Source organism: Diadema antillarum, unplaced genomic scaffold, assembly GCF_040938485.1.
Source record: "Diadema antillarum isolate AM-2024a unplaced genomic scaffold, OU_Dant_1.0 seq00001166_RagTag, whole genome shotgun sequence".
NCBI classification, from domain to species: Eukaryota; Metazoa; Echinodermata; class Echinoidea; order Diadematoida; family Diadematidae; genus Diadema; species Diadema antillarum.
The window spans coordinates 69,285-81,722 of NW_027271973.1; the positions used below are offsets into that span (position 1 = coordinate 69,285).

Here is a 12,438-nt window from a genome sequence, read left to right on the forward strand (position 1 = left end):
CTGCAGAATATAGATCAGAAGCACAAACATACCATGTTATATTGGCATACTCACAGACTCAAGGATTTTTCAATTTGATCTGAAGGATTTGATGAATTAGATTCCATTTTCTTTCGTTGATCTCTCTTGCAGCAAAGGTTAATATGAGATTGTATGTAACAAACTGCCTGCTCCAGACTGATAAAAGTATAATTATGTTAGAAAGTGATTTATAATACACGTATATGTGGACTAAACAATGCAGTGTTGATAGCTGCAGACTGTTTTCCATCAATATCACTGCATGCCTGACAACATACAATTATCTTGACAACTGGTAATTAAACACTTCAAATAGCATACCTTGATACTTCCCCTCTGTGGGGCACAACACCAGTTACATACTTGAGCTTATTTTACTGTACATTCTTACCTTGAGGGGAGAATGCAGGAGTGTTTCTTGGTATACTGGAGTAGTTGTCAGGCGTCGGTGGGAGTGGTTCTGATGCCTTCCTGGCTTGGGCAAGCATTTCATCGATATCTGCATAGATGTTCTCTGATGATCCGCTCACACCTGAGTGCCTACTCAGGCTGGGGCTGCTGTTCTTGCCTTGCTTGAACACTGAACATGGAACAAAAAGCATGTCTGTTGTAACCATCACTGGCTTTTCAAGTGTGTATTCAAAGAAGGCAATGAGCTTGTTGAGGTGTGGAAGACACACAATATCTAACTTTCTTCTTTTTTGGGGGGTGGGGGGATAGCATGGACATAAAAGGAACTTATGTGTCATTTCTTGAGTATTAGGAAGATTCACTCTAGAATCTGTGCACATTTTTTTTAGTATTTAGTTTTTTTATTATCATATTTGAAATCTGTGTATTGTTTACAGAGAACAACTTTAATACACTAACCACCAGGAAAAAAAAAATTCAACATTAAAAATAATTTAGGTGGTCCAATCTGACAAATTATATCCAATAAAAACTAGACAGTCAAGAATCATGCAATAAAAATGGTTATTGATATAACATCAGTGTGTTGAGATACACAGCAGTAACCATGACAACAGGAAGTATAATGACACTGATAAAGCAGGACATTTTGCTAGAATATGTGAGACAAACAGAAGCTCAAGAACATAATCATTTGTTGTTTTTTTGTTCATCCCTACACAAAGATCCAGCCACATCATTATATATGCACATTCACTACACTGAAATAACTTTTTCCTTTTTTTGAAAGTATTGAAGATTTTATCAAAGATGGGAAGATTGAAGTGGAGAGAGAGAGAGATTAAATACCAGTATGTCCATTGGAAAACCTGCATTTCTTTCAAGATGGATATTTTAATTTGCAAAGAAGGGAAATGTTGGCTTGGTGTGGCCTGCTTGTGCTGCTATTTAACATTCTTATCTCTGTTTGGAAGCACTAATTCTACATCAGTTGACATCATTTAGTGTTCAAACTGCATACTATCAAAACACAATACCTGGTTAACAAAGGTATAAGTGCAAATTCATATCATTATCCGTGCATTGGCATTTATGACCACATAACACCGCACAATATTTTCCTTACACACAGGGTATAGAGGAAAAAAGTGCTTCAAGAGGGATCCAGCTGGAAAACACACATACTCACTTTTGGATTTACCCTGCTGCAGTTTATTGGGTTCTTTGCCGTCAAACTTGTTGACGTTAGTTCGCAGTGGAGGGATTGCCGGTGGTATACACTCGTAGGAGTTAGTGGCTTTTTCACTGTGCACATCTACTGGGGCAAGGGTTAAAAAAACAACATAGGGGCATTGGACGAAACATTTGCATATTTGGTTACATCTGGCAGAGGCTAGGTGTAATTGCATAAAACAAGATATATATATGGGATGCAGCACTGCACCACACAGAAACAATCCACAAGATGGATTTGGAGAGGGGACAACACAATGTCTACAAAACTAGCTTTACTGTGGGTAACCCCGTATAAGTCTTCGAGGTATCATGGGACTGCTACAAAGCCTACATATAATCTTCTCCCAAACAAGTGACTGTCACTTCTGATCTAATAGCTAATGTGTCACTAAGTGCAGCTGTTCAATTTCAGTTGACCTTTTCAAAGTGCTTGAGCTGCAAAAGGCAAAGTTTCTCTCTTCTGTTGGCGTCTACAATGTCATATTAAATGGGCTGTTATCATATGATGCATTCATGTTTGCTTCTTCAGTGAGTCAGAGACTCCAACCCAAAGCACCTTCTGATCTGGAGATCTGGAGATCTGGAGATTCTCCCGCCTGAAACCCCTAGCAAACGGGAGACTCCAAGTTGATATGTGCGAAGCGCGAAGTTCCTAGGTTTCTAGATGTTCTCTGGTGCTATCTAAGGCTTATTTTTTCAACATACGATAGCAATAAGTAAGAAATCCTTTCCATAACGGGAGACACAGAGCCAGGGCGGGAGAAATTAAATCATAAGCGGGAGAACGGGGGATTTTGCAAAAATGGGTTTTCGGCGGGAGATCCCCCGTCGAAAACGGGAGAGTTGGAGTCTCTGGTGAGTGAAATAGTATTCATCTGACAGCAATGATTCATTGCTTTGCAGTGTAATACTCTAAACCCACCCTTTAATTCAAAGGTGACCAGTGTCTTTGATATGCATTTTGCAATATGCTCTCATGTTTCTTCAAGTCTTCTATTGTCGCAAATGGCAATCAGGGATGAAATACAAATGAAAATGGTGCAAAAATTGTAACATTTTTGACAGATTTGGCTGCCACTGAACAACACAAAAATGAGCATCGTGGAAATGAGTGACAAGCTTTAAGTCTGAGTGAGAATTTGCATGTTTTGACAAAGAGTATAAATTGGTTTGCTCAGCATTACCCATGTTTAAAACAAACAAACAAATGAACAAAACTTTAAAAACCAGTGGTATGAGGGAAGCAGTATAGTAGCAATGTGAATACAACAGTTTGAATCTCTTGAATCAATCCTGTTATGACCCTACAAACATAGGCTCTACGGGTTAGCAAGAATGCCGAGATAGCCTCCAAAGTTGTCTGGCTTTTGATAATTGTGCGGTCGATTTCAATGGGAATAGAGGGAGAAAAAGAGACCACTGTACATCAAAAATGATTTCTTGAGAGAAACACTCCGGCCTCAAGCATATAATAATATGAACAAATGGAACTCAGTGGCTATATATTAAAATCCTTACTGGAAGTGCATGGTGTTTGCCCTGTGAAATCATTTCATGCAAAAGCTTGGACTGTGTATGTGTTGTGGGCAGTATCTGGATGATTCTACCGAACAGGATGAGGATGGTGATGTGTTCAAGCAAAAACAAAGAGCTGAATTTCGCTCAGAGAGATGTGGATGTATTGTATTTATGCACGACTATACAACACAAAGAGCATAATTTATACAAACACTGACAAGACAAGAGAATATTGTCAGAAAATCAGTTTAACTATTTTATGACATTCTGGATTAATGGCACATATTACATTCATCATATTATACCACCTTTTGAGATTATAAACTTTGTTTCACATTTCCCCCTTTTGTTAATATCCACTAAAGAGAACACACATCTTTCCTGTTAAGCAAAGCCAACTATTGTAAGAGCCCGTAAGGAGCACGGCGATACTTGTTACGGGACTCCTATCATAAATGTATCAGTACCTTTTTTCCTGATGCTGAGACCACTGTGATTCTTTCTTCTTCTTCTTTTTTTTTTCCAAGCATCAAGAGAAATATGTCATGAAATATTGCTGTAACTATGCGGATCAGAGTTTGTCAGACGGACAATTATCAATACAATGAGACCAGGATTTTATGATTACAAGAATGATTGATTATGAACCTACAGATATGATTTCTTGTAAGACACACATCAATGATATCAGTAATGACTTTAGACAACTAGTGAGAGTCCACGTTTGTCTCGTCTTGAGAAATTTTGTCCAAAGAGTGATCCCAAAATTGACCATGCTATTCAGATACCAGTCTATTTCTCCTATTTCACACACTACAGCTTTCCAGCACTACTAGTCATCAGTTTAAACTTTTGTTAGGCTTCACTATGCACTATGAACATGACAACAGGTTTGCAATCTGCTCACACGCTGTATGGTATTGCAGGTGAGTATATATATGCAAGTATGAGTGGGATCAAACCTGCGTGAAATGAAACATGAGCTGCAGGGTGAGGCAAGCTTTTTGGTTTTTGCAATCTGCTCAGCACATTTCTAAACTTGTATTTTTTTTTTTTTTACCATATACGGTTTCATCCCTCCCCGGGGGGAGGGACAGTGGAATTCTTGTTTCGTAATCGTTATCTGCAACCTCTGCTCCGCCTACAGTCATACAATCACAGGCATAAACAAATGAATATGTTCATGCATAAAGTATACAGTATGATTTGGAAACTGACACTGAAGCTTAAAGGGACTGTACAGTACTGGTTGAGGTGGGGATTCATGTTTTGAACATTCTTAAGTGAGATAATGAGAAACCGCTTATGAAATATGAAAGAGCTTGTAATTTTAAGAAGGATTCGACGTTTATTTGATGAAAATTGGTTTTCAAATGGCTGAGATATCCAAAAAAGTGATAATAATAAAAGGCGACATGCCACAACTTTATTAGGATCTCTTTGTTTTACCTTGTTTTTGGATATCTCAGCCATTTCAAAACCGATTTTCATCAAATAAACTTTTGATACCCCTTAGAATTGCATGCTCTTTGGCATCTCATAGAGTGGTTTCTGAATATCTCGCAAAACGTTAAAAGCTAAATCCTCACCTCGACCAGAACTGTACACACCCTTTAAATGTCATATCACTTTTACATCTATATGGTCACATCACAAAAATAATGAGAGCAACTGAAATTTTCTACTGCTATAACTATATAGAATATTTCTTCAAGATTAACAAGCTTCAAGTGACATGACAAGCAAGACACTATAATACGTCTTTGCTGAAAGATTAATGAGACAGAATTACTGACAGACTGACAGAGACGGACACTGCAGTCTTAAGATTAAACAAACTCTTGCAACATTCTTTGGAGAAACTAAACAGAAAGCATGTTGATAAAAAAGAATGTAGATTGGTGAGGGGAGAAACATATTGAGAAGGACCTATGGGACGGCTGAAGGAAAAGACATATAACTGGAAAAACAGACATCCAAGGATTTATGGCAAAAGAAAAATATAAAGATGTCAAGTTGGTGGAATGAAGGAGGGAAGACGGTCAAAGTAAAAAATCCACTCATTCAATGTTCACGATGATGTATGGAATATAATCAAACAGAACACGGAAAATTGCATTGAAATGTGACTGGCACCATTGCCGTGTCTAATTTGCATATGCAATTTTGACAGAAATTACTCTTAATGTCAAATTTGAATGACATTTTTTTTAAACTGTTGTTTGTTTGACATTACTGTTCTTGTTAAAGTCAACATGAACATTAGAAAGGACCTACATGAATGTGCATTTCTGTCTATATGAGAGGGGTAAGAAAGATAGAAAATGAAAGACACATAGATTGTGAGAGAAGCACTTACCCGTCATTTTACCCCCGACAGCTCCTCCCCCACACACCCCATCATCTTCAATGTTCTTGACTGGGGCCATGAAGAGCGGGTTGACGTTCTGCAGCTTGAGGTTGTTGGGGCTGCTAGACTTGGCCTTGGCTCCCCCCTTTGGCTTGGCCGCACCCAGGGGGGAATCCCTGGCTGGAGGCAGGTGGTGTGTATTGCTGTTTGATACCACAGTGGGTCCACCGTTCAGCATGTCGCCCCTTGAATACCTGATGATTGATGTTCAATAGATACTTCTTTTCAAGAATTGAAACTGTACTGCCAAGCTACATCACTTCTGTTTTAAGCGCATGCACAATAACTTATGAAAAATGTTACACTAAAGAGTTTATTAATGAGAAAGATATCTTCAGACCACTTTCCAATATGTTTGGTGTACATGACATGAGTATAAGACAAGACTGTATTGCTTACGATATTAATCACACTGGTTGAAGGGCTGTAGCTCATGTGGTACACCTCATAACTGAGATGCATAAAAAAATGCATAATTAAGTTGTATAAAAATAGAAATCATAACAGATAACAGAAAGAGGCAGACATTACACATGCCCTACATTCCAGCCCATTATCACACTACAGGTGGAAGTGCATATCATTCAACCAACACCAACCGCTCCTTGCACTGCATCCACTGTACACAAACACAGAGCAAGTCACTGGACCCCCCCCCCCCCCCACACACACACACACACACAAATGCATCCCTAATACTCACGAGACAGCGAAGCCGTAGTCGGGCTTGCCCTGGTATCTACGCCTCCAGAGGAAGACCAACATGAGGAGGATGACAAGGACGAAGATGATGATACCCATGATGATACCGATCATGGGGCCACCTGTCATCAAACTGGTCTGCTTGTTTTGGACACCAACTAGTAAAAAATGACAAAACATTCAAAAATATCAGTGGACTCTACACTTCATGAAAATACATCATCCCTAAACCACCCATCTATCTACCTATCTATATCACCATCTATGTATCTAAACATATACACATATATTTTCTACCTTCCATCTATCTTTACATATGTTTCTACCTACGTACCTACCTATTCATTTATTTTTTCATTTGTCTTTTTATTTATTTATTCATTCATTCATTTATTCATTTATTCATTTATGTATTCATTCATTCATTCATTCATTTATTTATTTATTTATCTATTTATTCATCTATTTATTTATTTATTTATTTCTCTTTCTATCTACCATTCATTCCTTATCTCTTGCTCTTTCTCTCTTACAGACACCTCACAATCACACAACACACATATCCTCTGCAATGCACAGCTATTTGCAATGTCACTTTACCATGCCATATTTTTGTATCATATTTATCTATTTATCTATAGCATCTCTGATAGGGCTTGCCTCTGATATTCAAATTCTTTGATATTGTTGGCCTTCTCATATATCCAAACTATGCTTAACTACGAAACATACACATGTTTTCTGTGTTATTACACTGCTTGCTACATCAGTTTCTATATATTGCAAATATCAATCGATCAATCAAATTGATCGATCAGGCCGACAGTGGGTTGGTCAGTCAAGTTTATGGGACTCACCAATTTTGCAGTTTCCGTTCAGGGTCCTGTCTGCACAAATACAGCCAAGCACCGAGTCACAGATGTAGTGGTCTGGGCATTCACATCTTTCCTTGCAGTTAATTCCATAGAAGCCAGGACCACAAACTGACAGGATAGAGAGAGAAATCACGATATTTAGTGTGTGAGAAAGGAGTGAATAGTTCTGAAATAAACCCACTTACCACCATGATGTTTGTCAACCAACAACCTAAGAGATTTGTTGGTTGTTACACTGATGTCAGTGCTATCTATGATTAAACACTATACCACATTATCATAGTTTTTCACTCTTCAATTTAAGGTGAAAGACAATGGAAGAATGGAAGAAAATAAACTACAGAATTCAATAAAAGACACTTTCTGATCTTCTACGACTCCCACTAATAAACTGACCCAAGTAAACATAACCAAATTAAAAAATGAGTGGGCAAACATTGTAAGGGTGAATGCATAAGGAAGACAATTTATACAGAGAACACTGACATACTGTACATGATCCTTATAATATCCACCTTTCCTATGAAATGACTTCTATTCAATAACTATATAATCATATCACCAAATTCAATGCCCACATAACTAAATCATCTTTTCCTTTTTCATCTTTATGGCATTGTGCACATTGTTTTTATTTTCTTCTTCTTTTTTATCTGAGCTATAAAAAAAAGCTACGAGAAAACGGAGGTCAAAGATCAGGAAGTCCAACCTTGAGCGCATGAGGGCCCATGAAATCCTGCCGGACAGAGACAATCACCCCTCACATGGTCACAAGAAGCTGTCCAGGGACAGGAGCAGGAGCTGTTACAGTAGTGACCATATCGACCATCTGGACATCCTGTTACAGTGGTCAAAGTGGACATGATAATATCATTGGATTTTTTATTTCAATATTTGAAAAGAATGATCATAATGTACATCTCTTGTTATATATAAATGTGTTGTTTTTTTTATAATAAATTCTAAAAAAGTGTAAAAAAATTGTTGATCTGCACTACATTTTGTCCTATTCAGCACCGGTGCTAACCCCAAAGGTCAACATAATATAGTATACAATTTTCATACACTTTAATAATATAGGCATCTTCTTAATTACTATGAAAAAGACATATTGACTATTTCAAAGGTTCTTTTTAAATAAAAGTTATTAGTATGTTTACTTCAAAACTGACACAAGTTGGTAGTGGGAGTTATATTTTGAGTTACACTTGATATATCTGCAGTTGAGAAGACTCGATATGTTTCCTTTGTAATGACTTCTACATTTGACAACAACTGATGTTACAGAAAGGTAAGTGAGGAGGGATTATGAAGTAGATAGGAGCTGGCTTCTTACTCGTCTCACACAGCTCCCCCATCCATCCAGGCTTACACCGACAATCTCCAGTCACTGGGTCACAGGTGGCTTCATTCTGACACTTGCAGTCAAACTGGCAGTTCATACCGTATGTCCCTGTAACACACACTTGGGTAGTGTGACAAAAATACACAAAACTTATCAAAACAGAACATATTCAAGGGTACATAAAGCATGACTGCATCTTGAACATGACAAACAAATGCCAAAATTCACAAAGGTAGTTTACATAAAATCCAGAGCTGAAGTTTAGTCCACAGACTTGCACAAGTCACAAATATGGATATCTTGCATGTACATTTAGCCTGTGTCACTTCATTGTTGGACCCCTACTTGCATAGACTAAGAGTCAAGACATTTACACAATCAAAATTTGTGTTTACAATCCAAGGACCGTATATAAGCTTCCTTCAAGAATTCCTGCCAATGTAATGTTCTGCTCACATCTGTTGAACATCATAATCTTTTTCGACACATGAAACCAAGAGTACTATACCACACACAGCCATTTTCTCTATATATAAACAGACAATTCTTACACGACAATGCACAGCTGATAAACTTACTTTTCTCACACTGGAGACCGCGGTATCCGGTGGCGCAATCGCATCTACCGGTCAGTGGATGACAGGATGCAGTGCCGTCTTCTGAGCATTTACACATCAGTCCACATCCCTCACCATACTGACCCTTTGGACAACCTGCAGAGCATCGAAAGTGGACACAACACAGCTTATCTTACAAGGGTTCATCAACTATAAACATGTGCACACTGATTAACACTGTAAGATTACTTTTGAAACATCTACTAATCTTCATTCTCCATCAATAACACAGCTACTGACCTGTCCAAGTTAGAATTCAGCGACATTGTCGAAAATTAACATTGTAAAAAATTAACACGGTCAAAAATTCAAAGTAGTACCATATTTCACATTTTTTCCCGCATTAAACGCAGGAATCAGACATCTGTAACAAGAATTGACAAAGCTTCTGACTCAAGAATTCAAAAGGTTTGGGGATTTGCAATTATAGAAAAAAGAGGTTACAGGAGAAGGTTCACACGCATTCAAACATGAAAATTGTCAAGTTGAGCAGAAGCTTTGGTTTAAAAAAAAAAAAAAAAAAGACGACTCATGCCATCTCTCTCTCTCTCGAGGGGGGAATATCTTGGATTCTTTAGGTTAAACATATATCATTGAAACATATCCAATATATCCAAGGCCTCATTGTACAGACAAAAAATGCCACATATTTCTTCTTCTTTTCTTCTAAAGTGGAAGATGAAGACAGAGCTCATGACCTTGCACTAATCAAACTTATTGTATTCCCTGATGATCTCGGTAGGTCACAAAATTTGGTATAGAGCTATGCTTACTCTCTGTGCACCTCGGCCCCCACCTTCCGATGGGACAGATACACTCTCCATCATACGGCTCACACTGGATGCCCTCCCCACAGTCACAGGTGAAGGCGCAGCCATAGCCATAGGTGCCGGCAGGACAGACTGGTGAGGGAAACAGGAATGGTACATCATATAATAGAGATGTTGAATATACCTACAGCTCATAGATACAGAACTGACACTTTTAGTACCATTGCCTTCACATGCCACTCTTTAAGTACATGATAGTCTTGTCTTTATCTGTGATTAGATTACATTGCATCACTTTGTTGTAAAATACATTAAGATTCTAAGACTGAGCAGACAGGAGTGGGGCCATTCAAAAGAAGTGAACCTTGCATACATCTAGGCTCACGAAAATATCAAGGGAAAACAAAGAAACTAATGTACATCAAACTGAAATGGCATTTCAGAAACAGCAACATCCATGTCTTCCTTAAAGAACATATCATCCCCTCCCTACATACAGTAAATGCCTCTCTAGCGATGAAATCAATCTCATAGAGCCATTGATGATAACTCTCATTTCTTGATGAAAACAAGATTAACACTCTTGGTACCACTGTCTCCAAGTACCATCATGCTTGTACATGATAATTCTGCCTACAGATGTGATGAGATTTGATGGGTTAACTGCGATGAAGTCATTCACACAGGAGTTGACAGTGGGCAAACTTACCCTGGCTGCAGTCACTACCCATCCAGCCAGCAAGGCATTCACACTGTCCAGTGACTGGATCACATGTTGAGTTCTTGCTACAGGAACAGCTCTGTAGGCAACCTGGTCCATAAGTACCTCTTGGACACACTGTAATGACACGATAAACATGACCACTATCCGCTAGAATAGATGTTTCAACACACACACACAAATGGCCACTATTACTTGGAATGGTCATCATAAGATAAATGACCATTACCAAATGGAATAGATTTTACAACACAAATGACAACTTTTTACTGAATGGTCATTATTAAAACACAAAACCACCATGGAACGGTGTCAATTCCCCCCCCCCCCAAGTTTTTGAAGCACCCGCATCATTCACATAAAAACTTCCTCCATGCTGATAAGAATGAAAGAATAATGCTTAAGTACTGAAAAACAAGACTGACACAAACTAGTAATATCTATCACAATATATCTATCTATCTACTTTTATCACAAAGAATCAATCAACTGCAGAGATAATATCAAGGCTCAATTTGCTTATTATATGTGTTCATTGGAAGTATACAAGAAACCATTAAGTTATGAACCAACCAAAACAGTAGGGTGAAACATAATGTTTAGTGGACCTCTCAATCCTTTTTTTTTTAATCAACTGAAGTATAACTTTGTATTTTTTGTGCCAGTATGTATGCATGTATCTTTATCTGTATCATTTATCCTTTGCAAAGTCGAATGTATACGCTTATGATATAATTCCTGATTTATTCTGTGTTATGTTTTGTTGGAAAAAGAAGAATGAAAAATAAGTGAATTGAATTGAATAGATGTCTGCATGAGGTTTCTAATCACTTCCATTACCTGTATCACAGTTAGCCCCTTGGTATCCAGGTGAACAGGTGCAGCTTCCATCTCTCGGATGACATGAACCGTTGCCAAGGTGACAGGAGTCGGGGCAGGTGAACTGGCAGAACTGGCCATAGGTACCCGCAGGACAAACTGATGTGGATGAGAACAAGACACAGAAGCTTGATATACTGTAAAAGTAAACATTTTCACGGTGTTGAAATTTTTGCACATTTCGCACAACCAGAAGCTAGTGTGAAAATAAAAGCACGCAAATATTTTTGCTTGCCATATGTCCAATAAGTTGCAATTTTGATTCCGCAGAATTAAAAGCACGCGAAACTCTTCTTATCCCGCCGAGCGCGAAAAATTAGTCGTGCGAAAATATCCACTATTTACAGCAGTTTGATCAGGTACACAGTGATGATCCCTGGCTTTTCAGAGTGATAAAATATTGCAATAGAAGATTTGAGCATTATGCAGGACAGAAACAAAAAAAGAAGTTAGGCACATGAGTACTAGCAAATCTGTAGCTCAATACTCATCATTATTACCAAGGAAGCTTTGCTGGAAATTGAATTTCATCAATTGAATGTTTTGTTTGTTTGTATTTTTGTTCATTTTTTTCCCTTTGTTTTGTTTTTTAATGTTTTGCTTTTTATCATCTTAAATCAGGGATATACATGATATTTGAGATTACAACTACAACTATAGATTGGTACTATTTTATCAAGACATAGGGCATCTCTGAATTCATAAGGATTTGGTAAATGTGAACTCTTTTGTATATCCAAGATTTGTTTCAAACAAACTGATCATCCACCTTAACAAGTGGAAACCACACTCTCAAGAACTTTGTGATGACATACCAGAAGTTTCATACACATAACTACTGATATTCTTTTTAATAATCAATTTCCTGTGAAAAGTTCAACTCATATCACAGAATATATCAAAGATGCAATAGTCCCAGTCATTTGAGCTGAT

The 12,438-nt window shown here is 37.8% G+C and overlaps 1 protein-coding gene across 1 annotated transcript in view; it reads right to left on the reverse strand.

Annotated features, from left to right (window-relative positions):
• Positions 1-12,438, reverse strand: part of LOC139744401 (uncharacterized) — a 70,431-nt gene that overhangs the window by 1,772 nt on the left and 56,221 nt on the right. The window contains exons 17-27 of the mRNA XM_071654842.1: positions 11,467-11,604; positions 10,615-10,743; positions 9,909-10,037; positions 9,097-9,231; positions 8,510-8,638; positions 7,883-8,011; positions 7,156-7,281; positions 6,300-6,456; positions 5,546-5,790; positions 1,622-1,747; positions 413-601 (exon numbers count right to left, since the gene is read on the reverse strand). Of these exons, the coding sequence (XP_071510943.1) occupies positions 413-601; positions 1,622-1,747; positions 5,546-5,790; positions 6,300-6,456; positions 7,156-7,281; positions 7,883-8,011; positions 8,510-8,638; positions 9,097-9,231; positions 9,909-10,037; positions 10,615-10,743; positions 11,467-11,604 (1,632 nt within the window). The remainder of the gene's footprint in view (positions 1-412; positions 602-1,621; positions 1,748-5,545; positions 5,791-6,299; positions 6,457-7,155; positions 7,282-7,882; positions 8,012-8,509; positions 8,639-9,096; positions 9,232-9,908; positions 10,038-10,614; positions 10,744-11,466; positions 11,605-12,438) is intronic.